The sequence below is a fragment of the Chinchilla lanigera genome, unplaced genomic scaffold (genome assembly GCF_000276665.1).
Source record: "Chinchilla lanigera isolate Chin_1 unplaced genomic scaffold, ChiLan1.0 scaffold00059, whole genome shotgun sequence".
Lineage (NCBI taxonomy): Eukaryota > Metazoa > Chordata > Mammalia > Rodentia > Chinchillidae > Chinchilla > Chinchilla lanigera.
The window spans coordinates 10,404,711-10,421,954 of NW_004955460.1; the positions used below are offsets into that span (position 1 = coordinate 10,404,711).

The following is a 17,244-nucleotide window of genomic DNA, read 5'->3' on the forward strand; positions in this document are numbered from 1 at the left end:
CCCCGCGCCCTCGCGGCGCTCCCGGCGCCCAGCGCTGCAGGCGTCCGAGGGCGGCCTCGTCGCGCGCCCGGAGACCCCAGCACACTCCCCCGGGGAACCCCTACCCTTGAGTGAACCCATCCCTGGGGCCCGGCCGGGAACAATCGGCTGCAACCCGATCCGCCTCTCCAGGGCCTCCCGCCGACGGGCCATTTCCGACCGGCCTGTGCGCCAGCAGTGGGAGCCCCTGCCTGCCCTCGGCTTCTCCGCCTCTCTGGCGGCAGCTCTTCCTCTGGAGCTGAGGCGGTTTGCAGCCGGAGGCCCCGCCGAGGGGCCTGTGAGCGTCTTGTCCCCCTTGTGGGAGCCTGGATCCCCGGCCCTGGGAAAGTTGGACACACGCCCGGTCAGTGGCCTCCTAACCTCCCCGTGGAGCCCCCAACTCTACCTCCTGGCTGCGGGCCCCTTGGAGACCCCTGAGATCTGCATGGTGGTGGGGCAAAGGTGGAGGCTGGGCTGGCCCCCACATTTGCTGAGTTAAGGCGAAGTCGCTTGCCCTAGGTCACAGAGCAAGTACATAGCATGCACAATCCGAGCGAGATCTGGCTGGCCGCCTTGATGCCCATCACCTCCCTCTTCCTGTTAGAACTCTGCTGGGTGGACTGAAATTCCCACGTGCATAGCAGGCATTGAGGACATGCTGAGGCGTGAGTGGCGAAGAAGGAGGGCTTGCATTGTCTTGAGAATTTAAGTGAGGTGTCAGAAAAGACTGAGGATGCAGGATTCGGGCCCCAGGTTGGTGAAGACGGAGGCCTTTATGAGGAGGACCTCTGAGCTGACCTGGATGGAGACTAGAAAGTAAACCATGTGGACTGGTGTTGAAGGCGGGGGTGGGGGGGGAGGTTGTGCAAAGGCCCTGAGGTCTCCAGGGCCAGAGAAATCCAGCATGCCTGGGAAGAACTTGAGGCAGGGAAACGGGACTGGAGGGGCCCTCTGATACTCGCTGGGACACTACTCATTTGTAGAGAGATAGCCTCAGGGCGCTGTCCAGAGCCTACTGTCCTGGGCCCTTGGGATCCAGGAAGAAGAGCTGGGAGCCTGAGGGTGTTTTGGCGTGCCCGGGCAGGTGCCAGGTTTAGTAAAGCTCACTGGGGGCGCCAGGCTGTGATTCAGGCTGATAGGGCAGGAGGAGTCGGAAACAGGAGCGCCAGGGTTGGCTCATTCCCCACCCCCTACTCCGCTAGATTAAAGGGCCTGGGGAAGGGGCTGGGCCCCTGGGGTGAGGCGGGGCGTGGGCGTGGCTGGAGGCCAGGCCTGCGTGGCAGGGGGCGGGTCTTTCCCCTGACAGGCCTTGAACTCCTCAAGCCCGGAAGGAGGAGGAACCTGGGCGCTCCTCCGCCCAGCCTGGGATGTGAATCTGCCCTGCTGCTGGCTGGGCCCAGTGGGGGCTGGGGCCGGGTTCGCGCTGCGGAGGGATCTGCAGTTTCCGATTTGTAAAGTGCACAGGTCCATTTGCCCCAGGCTTTGTGCCTGGGCGGAGGCCTCCGCTCAGGCGGAGTCGGCCCCCTTACCTTACCCAAGGCCTCCTCCTGGTCTCTGGACCCCCAGCGCTGCAACACTTTGTCCACCGAGTCTCACAGCCTCCTCCCGAGCTTGCATCTCCTCCTTGCATCTGGGGCTCATGCCCTGGCCTGGAGCCTGCCTCAGAAGCGCCCTCTCCCAGTCCCTCCAAAGGTAGCTGGCTGTAGGTCAGGCTGGGGCTAGTCAGGCGAGGTTTTGCAGGACGTCTAATAGTTCTCTTTAGGGACCCCAGTGATGTGTTTGAGAACCGAGGAGGGATTGGCAATGACCCGATAGTTTTCAGAGCTGGCGAGAAGGAGGGGGATGAGGTGAGGCAGCATATGATTCTAAGCCCCCGCCCCTCAGTGGGGTGGGTTGTGTTGGAGGGGCGCGCATTCTGAGCAAGGCAGGGGAATTGGGGAAGTATGAGGAGAGGGGGCCGGGGTGCTCCCTCTGAGCCCCTTGGGAGAAGCTGGAAGGCCGGAGTCGCACGGGGAGGTGGGGCCCGGGGCTCTGAAGGGGTGGAAGCTCCCCTCCCCCGCTCAGCCGGAGCCCCTCATCCCGGCTGCCAGAATCCTCAGCCAGTGACTCAGGTTTTCTGTGCTGCTGTGGATGAAAAGACAAATCCCGCAGAAAACCTGTTCCCATAGTAACGGGCTCCACTTAGAGGCTGGAGGCTGAGCGGGTGGCCTTTCTGGGCGGGGCCGGAGGGGCTGTGGGGCCGCGAGGGGGACAGCCTGGCCCTTGGCAGGTGGGGTGGAGGCTGAGCGGGGCAAGGGCTTTCCCCAGCCCGGTTCCAGAGCTGGACAGCACAGCTTGCGGTCTGACGAGCTGGGCTGCTGTCCTGTTCTGCCAGGGAAGGTGGCCGTGGCGTTAATGTCACACAGTTACTGATGGAGTGAAGTTCTAGGTCACCAGAGCTCAACTACCAGGCAGAGGTAGGCACGTTGATACCTGTCGTCCTAGTTCCCCAGGAGGCTGAGTCAGGAGGATCTCAAGCTTGAGGCTAGCCTGGGCAATTTAGTGAGACCTTGTCAAAATAAAAAATGAAACAAAAAAGTGGAAAAAAAAAAAAAGCCCAGCATATTGAGAAGGGCCTCCTGTTTCTGTGTGTGATGCTGTGGTTACCTGCAAGGGCGCTGGGAGCTGGGAGCTGGCTTCTACCCCTCCACTCTCCCTCCCCGCCCCCTTTGCTGTCTCTCCTGGGGTACTTAGGCTCCTCTCTTACACGGCTGGGGTGGCCCCAAGGGGCTTTGTCCTCCTGCCTGGCCCCTTCCTGCCCCCCTCAGGTGGTGTGTGGCCTTTTGTGCTGCTTACAGAGGTGCCTCTGACTCGGGCAGCTGCCTGGCCTGGAGGCAGGGGCCTGAGCCAGGGGTCGCTGTGCCCCTGGGTGTGGCCTTGGTGTCCCCAGCCCTAGGGGCACAGGCAGGAGGCTGGATGGGACGGAGGGGTATGGTCTTTCTTGGGGGCTCCTTCAGCCCTGCTGCAAGACCTTGGCCCAAGGGCATGCACCCTGCCAGGCTCAGCCCCCTCTCTGGGAAGCAGGGGTGAGGGTTCCCACCTCAGGCACTGATGGGAGACAGGTTGGCTTAGGGTGGTACCAGCACCCTTCAGACTCCCGGGTCCTCTGGGTGTTGGCTTCTCTGGCTCCCAGCCTTCCTCTCCTCTGTGGGGTGATCCTGCCACCCTGCTGGGTTCCCTGCTTCATAAAGGGGCCTGCTAGGTGACCTCCAGGGGGAGTGGAGATTTGTTCCCTCAGAACCAGAGAGCCCATCCCAGCCTCAGCTGGAGCAGTCAACCTGGATATGAATGCAGAGCTGCAGGGCTGGGCCAGACATGGTGATAAGCACCTGTGATCGGAGCACTTTGGGAGGCTGAGGCAGGAGGATCACAAGTGCAAGCCTAGCCTGGGCAATGTAATCACTTAGTGATACCCAGTCTCAAATTAAAAAAGAAAAGGGGTATGGGGCTGGGGGTACAGCTTGGTGGCACAAGTGCCTGCCTACGAGTGCAAGGCCCTGGGTTCAATGCCAGGTACCAAAAAAGGGGGGTGAGGATGTGGCTCATATGAAGACCCCAGGTTCACCCCCAGTGCCATCCCCTGGGCCCGCCAGGTGGTCCTGTGCTACGGAGATGTGTACAGATGCTACAGTTTGCAGACGCCCATCTGGGCAGAGACTGGGCGCATGCAGAAGAGTTGGGGGTGTTTGAGGGCGGGGATGCGTCTGACTCAGTTTAAATTTTCATGAATTTTCCAGATTTTCTCAAAGGAACATGCACGCTCATGCTTAACTTCCCCACACACACGGCAGCAGGAAGGGGATATAACGAGCCCCCGGATTCCAACCCCCCTGTGACGTTCTGCCGGCTCCATCTGTGGCTTTGGGTGGTGGTTGTGGTTGTATTTAAAGCAAATCCCTGACACCGGGGCGTTTTATCCTAAAATACTTCCATCTGGGCCTAAAAAACAAGGCCATCTTTTACATAACCATGACATAAATGAACAATAGCCGATCTCTAGTATCACATCGCGCCGGCCACGTCAGGGGTCCCCACCTGGTTCCAGGAAGGCTCTGTGGTTGCTGGATTGGGAAGTGTTGCTTCTTTTGTTTCTTTTTTTGTGGTACTGGGAATTGAACTCAAGGTCCTCACACTGAGTTACATCCCATTCCTTTTTTTCATTTATTTTAAGACCGGGTCTTGCTAAGTTACCCAGACTAGGCTCTAACTTGGAATCCTCCTGCCTCAGCCTCCCAGAGTCCTAGAATTACTGGCCTGTGCCACCAGGCCAGGTGGCACGTCTTTTTTTTTTTTTTTTTTTTTGTCTTTTTGAGACAGGGTCTAGCTTATGCAGTTCAGGCTGGCCTTGAGCTCACTTTGTAGCCCAGGCTGGTCTGGAACTCACAGCAATATTCCTGCCTCAGCCTCCCGAGTGCGGGGATTACAGGCGTGTGCCACCACGCCCGGCTTTTGTGTGTGTGTGTGTGTGTGTGTGTTTGAGACAGGGTCTCTGCTGTGCAGTATAGGCTGGCCTCGAACTCACTTTGGAGATGAGGCTGGTCTTGAACTTGCAGCCAGCCTCCTGAGTGCGGAGGCATGTGCCACCATGCCCAGCCTTTATTTTTTTTTGAGACAATCTTACTATGTAGTTCAGGCTGCCTGGAACTCACTTTGCAGCCCAGGCTGGCCTCAAACTTGAAGCAGTCCTCCTGCCTCAGTCTCTCAAGTGCTGGGACTACAGGTGTGCAGCACACCTGGCTACTTTTGTTTTATGTTTATTGTGCAACGATGCTGGGGATGCAGCGTAGGCCCTTGCAGATGTCCGGCTGAGCAGCACCACTCCCCTGAGATACTTCTTCTCCTGCCCCACAGAGTGAGTGGCGGCGGCTGGGACTCTGGCACTGGGTCCTGTTGCAGCCCTGCTGTACTGGCTGAGGGCTCTGAGCTGCACGCTGGGGTCCTTGTGGCGTCCCCGGTTGTTGGCATGTGGGTTGCTGGCCAGAACCTGGTGACCCGGTTCTCTGTACCAGCGCAGCTCCCTCTTGCAGGGATGGACCTGTCGGCCAACCAGGACGAGGAGACTGACCAGGAGACCTTCCAGCTGGAGATCGACCGTGACACCAGGAAGTGTGCCTTCCGCACGCACACGGGCAAGTACTGGACGCTGACGGCCACCGGGGGTGTGCAGTCCACCGCGTCCACCAAGTGAGTGCCCCGCCACCCCGCTCGTGGCTCAGCCTGGCCCTTCCCGGAGCCCAGGCGGCCCCCTGACCCTTTCCCGCCACCCCCAGGAATGCCAGCTGCTACTTTGACATCGAGTGGCGTGACCGGCGCATCACACTGAGGGCATCCAATGGCAAGTTTGTGACCGCCAAGAAGAACGGGCAGCTGGCCGCCTCGGTGGAGACTGCAGGTAGCCGCCAGGGGAACCCCAAGCCTCTGCCACCTGGGTGCCACCACGCCCCACCTACCCTAGGCTGCGCTGTCCCTCTTGAGCCCTTCCCTGGCTGTGCCTCCCCCTCCCCGCCCCCGCAGCCTTGAGGCTCACCGCCCCACTTCCTGCCCAGGGGATGCTGAGCTCTTCCTCATGAAGCTGATCAACCGCCCTATCATCGTGTTCCGAGGCGAGCACGGATTCATCGGCTGCCGCAAGGTCACGGGCACCCTGGATGCCAACCGCTCCAGCTACGACGTCTTCCAGCTGGAGTTCAATGATGGTGCCTACAACATTAAAGGCAGGTCCTGCCGGGCTGCTACGGGCGGCCCCTAGCCTTGGGGGCTGAGCCCTGCCCCCCCCCCCCCCCCCGTGGCCTGGCTCAAGGCCAGTCCAGGCCCCCAGGGGATGGATGTAGCTCCAGACTGGGAACAGCCCTGTCCTCTGTGGTCACTTGGCCCGCCCTAGACAGAGAAGGAGGCTGGGTGGGAGGGGAAGGAGCGAAACCCAGGGTAGGGGACCCTGACAGTGCAGAGGTGCTCAATTGGATCCAGGAGTCCTTTCATCCCAATGTTAGGGAGGCTGAAACAGGAGGATCACCAATTGAAGCCCAGCCTAGCAACTTAGCGGGACCCTGTCTCAAAATAAAATGAAGAATATACAAGGGTTGGGGAGATGTCATTCAGTGCAAAGGGCCTGGGTTCAGTCCTCAGTGCCAAGAAAAACAAAAAATAAGTAAAATCTAAAAAGAAGGAATGAGCCAGGCGTGGTGGCACACGCCTGTAATCCCAACACTTGGGAGGCTGAGGCAAGAGGATCGTTGTGAATTTGACACCAGCCTGGGCTACAAAGTGAGCTCAAGGCCAGCCTGAACTGAATAGTGAGACTTTGTCTCAAAAAGAACAAAAAAGAGAAAGAGAGAGAGAGAGAGAGAGAGAGAGAGAAAGAAAGAAGGAATGAAGGACTAAAAACCTGATTGATGTGTCCAGCATGGCTGGAAGGCACTGGGGGCACACAGACCCTGTCTGTTTTGGAAGCTGGGTGCAGGGGGCCTTAGCTCTTCCTTAGAGGAAGAGCAGGAAGCCCCTGCTGGGTGAGGTGTCCCCAGCGCGGTCTGACGGGGTCTCCCTCCCCAGACTCCACGGGCAAATACTGGATGGTGGGCAATGACTCTTCGGTCACCAGCAGCAGCGACTCCCCGGTGGACTTCTTCTTTGAGTTCTGCGACTACAACAAGGTGGCCATCAAGGTGGGCGGGCGCTACCTGAAAGGGGACCACGCAGGCGTCCTGAAGGCCTGTGCCGAGACCATCGAGCCCGCCTCGCTCTGGGAGTATTAGGTCCCTGCCCCAGCGGCCCGTCCCCACCCCCTCCCCGCTAACCCTCCTCCCTGGCGGCCAGGTGGCAGCCCCTTGCCTTTCAAACTGGAAACCCCAGAGAAAATGGAGCCGCCTGTGGCCCCGTGGATGTGGATGCCCCCCTGCCCCTCCCCTGAGGGGGTGTCAGGCCCCTCTGCCCTCTTCTCTGCCGTGGGCTGAGGCTGGCACCTCTTTCTTCTGACCTCAGACAACTCTGAGCCTTACTTTCCTGGAAGTGGCCAGGAGAAGGTGGCTGAGCCCCCAGGGCTGGGGCGCGTAACTGGAATCTGCTGTCCCCGCCGGCACCAGGAGGGAGCCCCTGAGCCATGCGTGCTCGTTGGGGTCCCAGCCCCTCTCCTACCTACCCTACTGGGGCCTGCGGGGCTCCCAGGTGGAAGCCGCTGGGTCTGTCCCCTGCGCATTCCCACGGGAGGGGGCCATCCCCCTCCTGCCTCTCACCCTGGCCTGACTGGAAGCGGAAACCGACCAAATCAGTATTTTTCTTTTTTTTAATGAAATGTTACTGCTGGAGGCAGCCCAGCAAGCCTGGTTGTACTTGTAAGTGGTCTTGGGGGGTCTTGGCATCTGTGCCCACCTCCCCAGCTGGCCCCCTCCTGTCCTCCCGCCATCCCCAGCTCTAGACTCTCCTGCCTCAGCCACAGCCCTGCTGGGATTGGTGCTCCTGGCTGACCAGACACCTGCACTCCTGGGCAGGACGGAGCCTGTGTCCCCCATACCAGCTGGGCGCCCTGGGGTCTCCCTCGGCCTCCTGGCTGCTAGCCCTGCCAGCCCCCCGCCACCGTCCCTCTCACTCTGGGTGTCTTGGTCTTTTATTTTTTGTAAGTGTCATTTGTATAACTCTCAGTGCCCATGATAGTAGCTTCGAACTGGAAAGAGCAAAATAAAATAACTTGCGTCTGCAGCCTCGGAGCGGCCTGTGTGTTTGTCAGGGAGACCGGGAGGGAGGCTAGCTACAGTGGGAGCACTCAGGAGGCTGAGGCAGGAGGATTGTCCTGAGTTTGAGACAAAGTGAGTTCAAGGCCAGCATGAACTGCATAGTGACACGCTGTCTCAAAAAAGGCCAAAAAAAAAGAGCTTCCTAAATTGCTTATTTGTCCAGGCTGGGTTTAACTTAAACTTGGGATCCTCCTGCCTCATCTTCCCAGAATTGCCGGATTCCAGGTATATATGGGCCACTACAGGTGCTTCTGGCCAGGGCTCCACTTTCCCTGACGGGAAGGGCCTTGTGTTCAGAGGCCCAGTCCTACCACCCACCAAGCACAGACTGGGGTCCCTGGAGGCCAAGCCCTCAGGGAAGGTAGCTGAGTGGGTTAGCTGGGAGCCTGGGGTGGCTGTGTGCAGGTAGAGGGCTGACCTCAGTCAGGGGATCCAGGGGGCCTCTAGGGAGCTGTTGCTGGATAGAACCCCACCTACATCCCAGCCTTTTTAATTCTGAAGATGGGTCTTGTCCTGGCTAGGGTCCAGTTTGCATCCACCTGCCTCAGCCTTCTACAGTGCTGAGATTACAGGCGTTTACCACTATGCCAGCTCCTATGGCTTCATTTTTCAGAAGGGGAAACTGAGGAAGAGTAGCTTTGCGGGGCAGCAATGGACAAGGGCAGAGCTGGCCACATCCCTCTCTGCTGGACCAGAACGCTGGTAGGGGGGCGTAGCGCAGGTGCTGATTGGCCGCCGGTAACGAAACGGGGCAGTCCGCGCTGTGGTTGGCAGTCCTCGCCGCGGGATAACAAGATTGATCGGACAGGTGGCGGCCACTGAGGAGGTTGGCTCCCCACGGGCTGGCCCGGCCCAGTGGAAGCCAGGCTGAGAGCCAGAAAAATCTCTGTGCCAAGTAGGGACAGATGAGTCCTGCGGAGCCAACTCTGGCTGGCGGGGGCCGCGGTGGGGACCCTGCCCATTTCTGCCACCAGCCTGGCCTGGCCAGTGACCTTGAGTTCCGTCCCCTGCTCCGTGGGAGCCATCAGCTGATTCTGAGCCCCTTGATCTGCAGCAGGGGGCGTCCCTCGGGGCTGTGGGTGACGCACGGGAAGGGCTAGGGTCTCTCTGAGATGTCAGGAAGGGCAAGCAGGGTGGGACCCCGGGAAAGGAGCTGATGGGTCCCTAGGCAGAGGGACCCACGTACCAGGCCCCTGTTCAGGGGAGCGGTGAGAAGCCCGCGGCTGCTGTCGCGGTGAGGTCTGGGGTGGGCGCTGGGCGAGTCAGAGCCACTTGGAGATGAGGCATCTGGGGAGGAAGGGACTGCAGGGCGCCTCCTGGCCCCGCCCCCTGTGGAACCCCTGTCCCCCTGAGCCCCGGGGAATCAGCCCAGGCGGGGATTCCAGACCTCAGTCACCTTGAGGTTCCCAGGCGCTGGTGACCAGGGCGGGCGCCGCGCTCGCACACGCACGTGTGAAAGCACACCTACGCGCACACAGACACCCGCTCCCTGAGCCCCCAGCCAGGCCCGCAGGCCCGGGTACCGACCTGTCCCCCGCACCCCGCACCCGCAGTGCCCGGGCGGACTCGGGTCCCCTCCCCGCTGTCGTGTGCTGCGGAGACAGTCTCACACCCCCCACGCCCGCTGCATCGGGGGCGGAGCTGAGGCCTGCAGCCCGGGGGCTGCTGGGCAGTGCAGCCAGGGCCCAGGGACTCGGCCTCACCCAGGACTCCAAGGCTGGTAGAGAGGGGAGAGGACATTTGTTCGCCTGTGCGGTTTCCCCGGCAGCAGGGATGCGGCTGGGCGGGAGGGGCCGCAGTGGGCAGCCTGCCGGCCCGGCCCACTCCTCAGAATGCTTCACTGCGACCCTGACTCCTGCTGGGGAATCTGCCGCGGGGGAGGTCCTTCAGCTTCCCGGGAGTCTCCACAGAACACCCCTCCAGGCCTCCTGCCCCCCTTTCCTCCCGTGGGGACCTCTGGGGACACCCAGGGCTTGTAGCCCCCAAGAGCTGACCTCTTATTCCTTTTGTTTGTTTTTCTTTTTTGTAGCACTGGGGGTTGAACCTAGGCCTTCACACTGAGCTACATCCCCAGCCCTTTTTTATTTTGAGATAGGCTCTAAGTTGCTAAGTTGCCTAGGCTGGTCTCTAACTTGAGATCCTCCTGCCTCAGCTTCCCAGAATGCAATACACTCTTGCTAAGAAGTTTAATGCACTGAGCACAGTGGTAATCCCTGTAATCCCAGTTCCCCTGGAGACCCAGGCAGAAGGAACGTGTGTTCCGGGTCAGCCTGGGCAACTGGGGAGATCCTGTCTCAACATAAAATACAATATATGACATCCCCAGTCTGTTTTTCCCTCAAGTGGCGACTTTCCGGGGCTTATGAGGTGGGGGAGGCCGGAAGAGGTCTTGGCAGTGCCCTTAGGGCTTCAGTTATTTGGGAAAAGGGTGGCTGGATTCCTGTCTTTCTGGTCCTCAGCCATTGTGTGGACGGGGAGGGGCTGAGCCCCCGGGGGACACAGAGCAGAAGGAGCAGATGGGATCAGCCCCATGGTGATGGTGACCTTGTGGCCTGAAACCCCAGCCCCTTAGTGAGTCCCTCAGGACAGGAGGAGGAGCGTGAGGACCCCTGCAGGGGCCTGGGGAGGGCAGCCCTGACCCTGGGGGAGGCAGGAAGGAGGCGCTACACAGGGACCCGAGGGCATCAAGCGGGCGGGCTCTGGTTAGCAGTGATGATGCTGTCCTCATTGTTGTGATCTTAAGAAATTAAAATCACCAAAATGAATAGAGCACAAAATCAAAGGTGCTTGAAAGTGTAAAGGAAATCCACGGAGCTGGGCAGGGCTGCATGCACCTGGTCATCCCAGCATCCTGGAAGGCTGAAGCAGGAGGATTCCAAATTCATGCACAGCCTGGGCAATGTAATGAGATCCTGTCTGAATATAAAAAAATTAAAAAGGAGCCAGGCATGGTGGCGCACACCTGTAATCCCAGCACTTGGGAGGCTGAGGCAGGAGGATTGTTGGGAGTTCGAGACCAGCCTGGGCTACAATGTGAGCTCAAGGCCAGCCTGAACTGCATAGCAAGACCCTGTCTCAAAAAGACCAAAAAAAAAAAAAAAAAAAAAAAAGGAATTATTCTCTAACCCTTATTATAGGAGGCTGAGGAAGAAGGATTGCAAGTTCAAACCCAGCCTGGGCAGTTTAGGGGCTTAGTGAGACCCCGTCTCAAAATAAAAAATATAAAATGAGCTGGAGATGTAGCTGAGGGCAAAGCCTGTGGTTTAGTCCCTAGTAAGAGAGAAAAAAAGAAAAAGAAAAAGAGAGAGCACACTTGCAGACAGGGTCTTTAAGGAGGTGATTAGGGTAAACTGAGGGCACAGGGGCAGCAGAGCTAGGTGTGAGGCTTGCCTTTGATCCCCAGCACTGCAAAATAAAATAGAAAAAATAAAATAGTCATTAAGGTGGGGCCCAATCCATAGGACCGGGGTTCTGCTAACGAGAGGGGAGCGGGGGGCTGGGGATTTAGCTCAGCGGCAAAAGCGCCTGCCTGGCAAGCGCAAGGTTGTGAGTTCGGTTCCCGGTACCGGAGAAAAACCCAAAACAACAACAACAACAACAAAAAACGAGAAGGGAGGGGAAGTCAGACACACAGAGGCTGAGCATGCGGGGCAGGTTACACTCACAGCTCCCCCCCACCCCCGCTTCAAACTCCAGCATCTGAGACTGGGAGAGAATAAATTGTTTTTGTTTTGATATTTTAGTATATGTGCTGCTGAAGCAAGCACTTCGTTTTTATTGTGAGACAGGGTCTTGCTGAATCTCTAGTTTGCCAGTCCGGGCCTGAACCTGCCACCCTCCTGCCTCAGCCTCCCTGGTGCTGGGATGACAGGTGTGTGCCTGCATGCCTGGCCAAGGCTGGAATTGTGTATATGCAAACATAAGATGCACGTTCAGGCACAGACACACAAGCAGAAGGCCCCGACCGTCAAGTATTCAAGGCCGAGGGGTTTATTTGGGAGGGGTTGTGGGAGGTACTGGTAGAGTGAGGACTCGGGACTCGCAGAGGTGAACGAGGCCAGCAGCAAGTCACGGAGTGAGCAGCCCCAGCCTAGCGAGAAAGTAGAGCAACAGAGTCACCTGCCCAGCAGCAGGGCCGCAGCCGCTGCCCACAGCTCCGCGGGTCTCTGCACCCCAAGGCGGGTCTGGCACTGCCCGCAGGCTGAGGGGGGCGAAGTGGGCACAGAAGAGAGGTGGGGGCCTCCCTGCGCCAGGGGTAGGGGAAGGAAGGTAGGGAGCCCCAGCCTGCCCGCTTCCTGGACTGCATTCATCATGCTACCTGTTAACATGACCCCAGAGTCTAGATTTTATTTTAATTCTTTTTTTATCTTTTTGAGATAGTCTCTCACTCCGCAGTTCAGGCTGGCCTTGAGCTCACTTTGTAGCCTAGGCTGGCCTCAAACTTGCAACAGTCCTCCTGCCTCAGCCTCCCGAGTGCTGGGATTATAGGCATGCGCCACCACGCCCGGTTCATTTTTTCTGATCGGGGATCGAACCCAGGGATGCACTACCACTAAGCTACACCCCTATCCTCTATGCTTTATTATTTTGTGACAAGATCATCCCACATTGCCCAGGCTGGCCTCAAACTTGTGATCCTCCTGCCTCAGCCTCCTCCCCAGTAACTAGAATTATAGACGTGTGCCACTGAGCCTGTCTTAGATTTATTTATTTATTTATTTATTTTTGCCTTTTTTGAGACAGGCTTCTGCTATGCAGTCCAGGCTGGCCTTGAGCTCACTTTGTAGTCCAGGCTGGTTTTGAACTTGCAACGATCCTCCTGCTTCAGCTTCCTGAGTGCTGGGATTACAGGTGTGAGCCCCCACGCCCGGCCCTGTCTTGGTTTTGTCTAGTGAGTGCAGATCGGAGTGTTAGCCAAAGAGCAAAGCGGAAACTCAGCCCCGACCGTCCATGCCGGCGCTGGCCACTGCTCTGCGGCCCCTTCCTCTGTGCCGGGGACTCCTCCAGGGGCCATGTGCAAGGGGAAGAAAGCGTATTTGTCCTCCTGCCACTGGCTTATGTCACTTAGTGTGCTTGCCTGTGCCAGCAGCACTGCAGTCCCCTCCCTGCGGCGCGGGGCGGAGTGCGTGGTGCTCCTGGGCTCATCCGTCCTCCGATGCGTGGGTTTCACCTGCCGTGAATCATGCTGCCTTGGACGTGGGTGGGTGTGCGAAGTCTCTTCGAGTTCTTGCTTGCAATTCTTCTGACTCTATACCCAGAAGAAGGCTGGGCTGCAGCCTAAACCCATTTTTTTTTTTTTTTTTAACCAGAAATCACACTCAAGACCTTGCACTTGCCAGGCAGGCACTTGTGCCACTGAGCTATATCCCCGGCCCCTTAAATCCTTCCTTTCTTTCTCTCTTTCTTTCTTCCTCCTTCTTTCTTTCTTTTTTTCTGTCTTTCTTCTTTTTTTTCTTTCTTTCTCTTTCCTACTGGGAGTTGAACTTAGGGTCTTCATACTTTCACTCTGAGCTAGGGCCCCAGCCCTTTCTTCTTCTTCTTTTTTTTTTTTAATGTCTTTTTGAGACAGGGTCTCACTATGCAGTTCATGCTGGCCTTGAGCTAACTTTGTCTCAAACTCAGAACAATCCTCCTGCCTCAGCCTCCCGAGTGCTGGGATTACAGGCATGTGCCACCACGCCTGGCCCTTTCTTATTTTTATTTTTATTTATTTTTATTTTTATGTATGTATGTATGTATTTATTTTTGGTCTTTTTGAGATAGAGTCTCGCTATGCAGTTCAGGCTGGCCTTGAGTTCACTTTGTAGCCTAGACCCTTTCTTATTTTTAAAGTGTCTTGCTAAGTTGCCCAGGCAGGGCTTGAATGTGGGACCCTCCTGCCTCGGCCTCACCAGAGGATTACCAGTGTGTGCCAAACTGGGGAAAGGTAAAGATTTCTTTTGTTAACTGGCGGGAGGGCATGCTCCCTGCCCGGGCTCCCGCGATATCACCTGACAGTGTCACCAGAGAGATGTGTTTTCCTTATCTGCCCTGACAGATCCTGCTGTCCTCTGCAGTGACTCTGTGGACGTCCAGGTCGCCCTTATCTCCTCGCCCCCATGAGGGCATTCTCATTGCTCCCTGTTTATCGTGGAACAGCTGTGTCACATCAGGGGTCTTTCTTTGTCCAAGTCCCTGCTGTAAATTTCTTGGGAACAATTCCTGACTTGGCCCAGGCGTTGATGGACGGGGTCACAGATGGAGGCCACCAGGCCTGGCGAGGAGTTCACACGGTTATCGCTGGGCACAGAGGGACTAGCCCAGGAGCATGCTGGGAAGGAAGGAGGAATTTCAGGGAATTCAGAGGGTGCCCAGTGGGGACAGCTTGATTCTGTCCATATCCGGGGCCTCTGCTGGGAAGGTGCGAAGGCTGGAGGCTTATGCTGTCCTCTTCACACCAGCTCTGGTGACCCTGGCTGTTGGTGAGGACCTCAGTCAAGCTGTGGGCTGGCCTGGCTGCCCTGAGTCTCCCCACAGGGTCTCCAACTCAGGCTAGCTGGGGTCCAAGCATCCATGTCCCAAGAAATTTGGGAGAAGGTTCAAGGCATGTTTATGACTTCGGCTTTTATTTTTTTTTTTTTTTGTTCTTTTTGAGACAGGGTCTCGCTATGCAGTTCAGGCTGGCCTTGAGCTCACTTTGTGGCCCAGGCTGGTCTTGAACTGGAACGATCCTCCTGCCTCAGCCTCCCGAGTGCTGGGATTACAGGTGTGCACCACCACGCCTGGCTATGAGTTTGCCTTGTAAGGTTTTATTTTTTCCTCTTTCCTGTTTTCCTTTTTCTTCTTTTCTTGCACTGGAGATTATTGAACCCAGGGTATCTGCACCAAACTACATCTTCAGCCCTTTTAAATTTTTAAAATTTGAGACAGGAGCTGGGCGTGGTGGCACACGCTTGTAATCCCAGCACTCAGGAGGCTGAGGCAGGAGGATCGTTTTGAGTTTGAGACGAGCCTGGGCTACAAAGTGAGTGCAAGGCCAGCCTGAACTGCATAGCGAGACCCTGCCAAAAAGACAAAAAATAAAAAAATAAAATTCGAGACAGGGTCTGGCTACGCTACCCAGCCTATGCTTAAATTTGCCATCCTCCTGCCCTAGCCTGCCCTAGCCTCCCAGAGCACTGGGACTACAGGTGTGCCACCATGCCTGGCTTCTGTGTTTTCTGTTGGCAAGGGCAGTGGTTCAGCTGTGCCCATGGATGGGCTGAAAAGGTCAGACTGTCAGAGGGGCCTGAGGAATGGGCACTGCCATTGCTGCCACCTTAGGGCCACGCGCCTGCAGCCCTTCGTGGGTCTGGGCTGTGAGCGGCCTCTGCTTGTCACCCGCCTTGGGCTCCTCCTACGAGGAAAGGAAAGGTGAGCGCCCTGAGAGCTGAGGGACAAATGTCCTGACGGCTGGACTCTGCAGGCCTTGAGCGCTGGAGGGCGGAACGCGGGTAATGCTCCCCTGCTCGGCTGCTTTGGGTCATGGAGCACCTACGGTGCGCCGGGCGGCGAGGCGCGGGCAGGCCGGTGGACGGGGCAGACGCAGGCCCTCGGGCGGGAGTGGGCGCTTGAGTCAGCGGCGGCTGGGGCAGCTGTGGGCGGCAGCTCCAGGGCAGAGTCAGCCTGCGAGGTGTCCCTGGGGGCAGGCGGGACACAGGACACCGCCAGAGGAGATGCCTGCGTGACAGGGTGGGGATGGGAGCTGAGCTCGGAGCGCAGACGAGGAGGGATGAGGCGGCCCTGCAGCGGGGCAGGGCAAGGCCCAGTGCACCGGGGTCATTACCCAAGGGCCGGGCAGGTCCTCTGGGCGCCTCAGCTCCCTGATCCTTGTGACCCCAGGAGCCATAGAGTAGAGTGGAGGGAGGGGAGGGTCCCGGCCATGCGGGGTCTGATCACACTCAGTCTCACCCCTGTGAGGGCTCCGGGGACAGTGGGGGCCCAGCTCGTCTGTACCTGGACTCAGTGAGGAGGGGCCCCAGCAGCAGGAACACAGGAGCCCAGGGGGCCTGGGGACAGCAGTCCTCACTGCAGCACAAACGTTCTTTCTTTCTTTCTTTTTTGGTGTTTTTGAGACAGGGTCTCGCCATGCAGTTCAGGCTGGCCTTGAGCTCACTTTGTAACCCAGGCTGGTCTTGAATTTGCAACGATTCTCCCGCCTCAGCCTCCCTAGTGCTGGGATTACAGGTGTGCACCACACCTGGTCTCACAATCTACTGTTTAATACCCTCCCCCTTTTGGGGATTGAACCTAGGGGCTTGGCACTAAGACACGTCCTCAGCCCTTTTTCAGTTTTTATATTATTAAGTTTTTGCTAAATCACTAAGTTGCTCAGGCTGGGTTCAACTTGTGATCCCCCTGCCTCAGCCTCCTAGCTAGCCTGGGATTACAGGTGTGTGCAACCACATGGGGTTCCCTGTGGACTTCTTTGGACCCTTATAACCCATTGTGCTATTCGTGCCTCTTCGCTAGGAGGCAGGAGGAAGAGGGAGAGAGGGCGAGGGAGGCGCACGGAGAGCTGGGGCGGCTGCCCCTGCTGTGAAGTTCTGTGCCTCTGCCCGGCTGTGACCACCGGCGTGCACGTGGGTAAGGAGAGGGGGCCTCAGGTGTAGGCAGGCGTGGCAGCGCGTCCGCCCCCGCGGGACCTGTCTGCTGTGGTCACTAGGACGTGGGCATGTGCTCAGCGCTGGCCCCCAAGCGGCTGGGCAGCATCTGCACTGCGGAGAAGCTGGAGCTCAGAGGCAGAGGCTGTGGTCTCACCGAACCCTGGCTGACAGCAGCACCCCAGGGCCCCTGGCAGCAGCCCCTGCAGCTGAGTACCGTGAGGAGCGGCACCGTGGGTTAAAGGAGGAGCTGGCCTGGCTCCCTGCAGCCGTCACCACAGCCGGGAGAAGCAGGGCACAGCGGGGAGCAGAGCGGGCAGCAGGCAGGGTCACCTGGGAGGGGCCGTGGGGGCGGCAGCCTCCTCTCCAGGACTCGGCCAGGACCGGGCGTGGTCCTGCCCCAAGGGTGCTGACTGAGAGTGCAGTCCCGCAGAGACTCAGAATCCACACCAGATGCTCCAGATGTGCAGGAGCCGGGCTCCTTCCGCTCAGCCCTGACTGCTCTGGGGACAGCGTCCTTGAAGCCCCCATGTGCTGTACCTGGGTCCCTCCATTGCCTCGTCCCTGTTCAAAACACCCGCCTGGTGTCGGGTGTGTGTTTCTGTGTTGCCTGACTGCCCAGGCCCCCAGGGGAGCAGGCGCAGGTGCAGGGGAGCCCAGTGACGCAGGGTCAGAGGCTGGTTACAGTGTCACTGTTGAGAGGTGGTGGCGCTGCTCTGGGAGTCAGCTGGAGAGGGTGACCGGCTCTGCGGGCCTGCACTGACCTGGCCCACTTGGGTGAGGATCCTAGGGAGGAGCTGGGGTAGTGGCGCACACGTGCCACCCCAGCAGGCTGGGAG

At 58.3% G+C, this 17,244-nt stretch overlaps 1 protein-coding gene across 1 annotated transcript in view; it reads left to right on the forward strand.

Moving 5' to 3' along the window:
- Window positions 1-7,749, forward strand: part of Fscn1 (fascin actin-bundling protein 1) — a 9,605-nt gene extending 1,856 nt beyond the window's left edge. Inside the window, exons 2-5 of the mRNA XM_005397843.2 lie at window positions 5,085-5,241; window positions 5,328-5,449; window positions 5,604-5,771; window positions 6,607-7,749. Coding sequence (XP_005397900.1) covers window positions 5,085-5,241; window positions 5,328-5,449; window positions 5,604-5,771; window positions 6,607-6,809 — 650 coding nt within the window. The 3' untranslated portion in view covers window positions 6,810-7,749. The remainder of the gene's footprint in view (window positions 1-5,084; window positions 5,242-5,327; window positions 5,450-5,603; window positions 5,772-6,606) is intronic.
- Window positions 7,750-17,244: the final 9,495 nt, after the last annotated feature.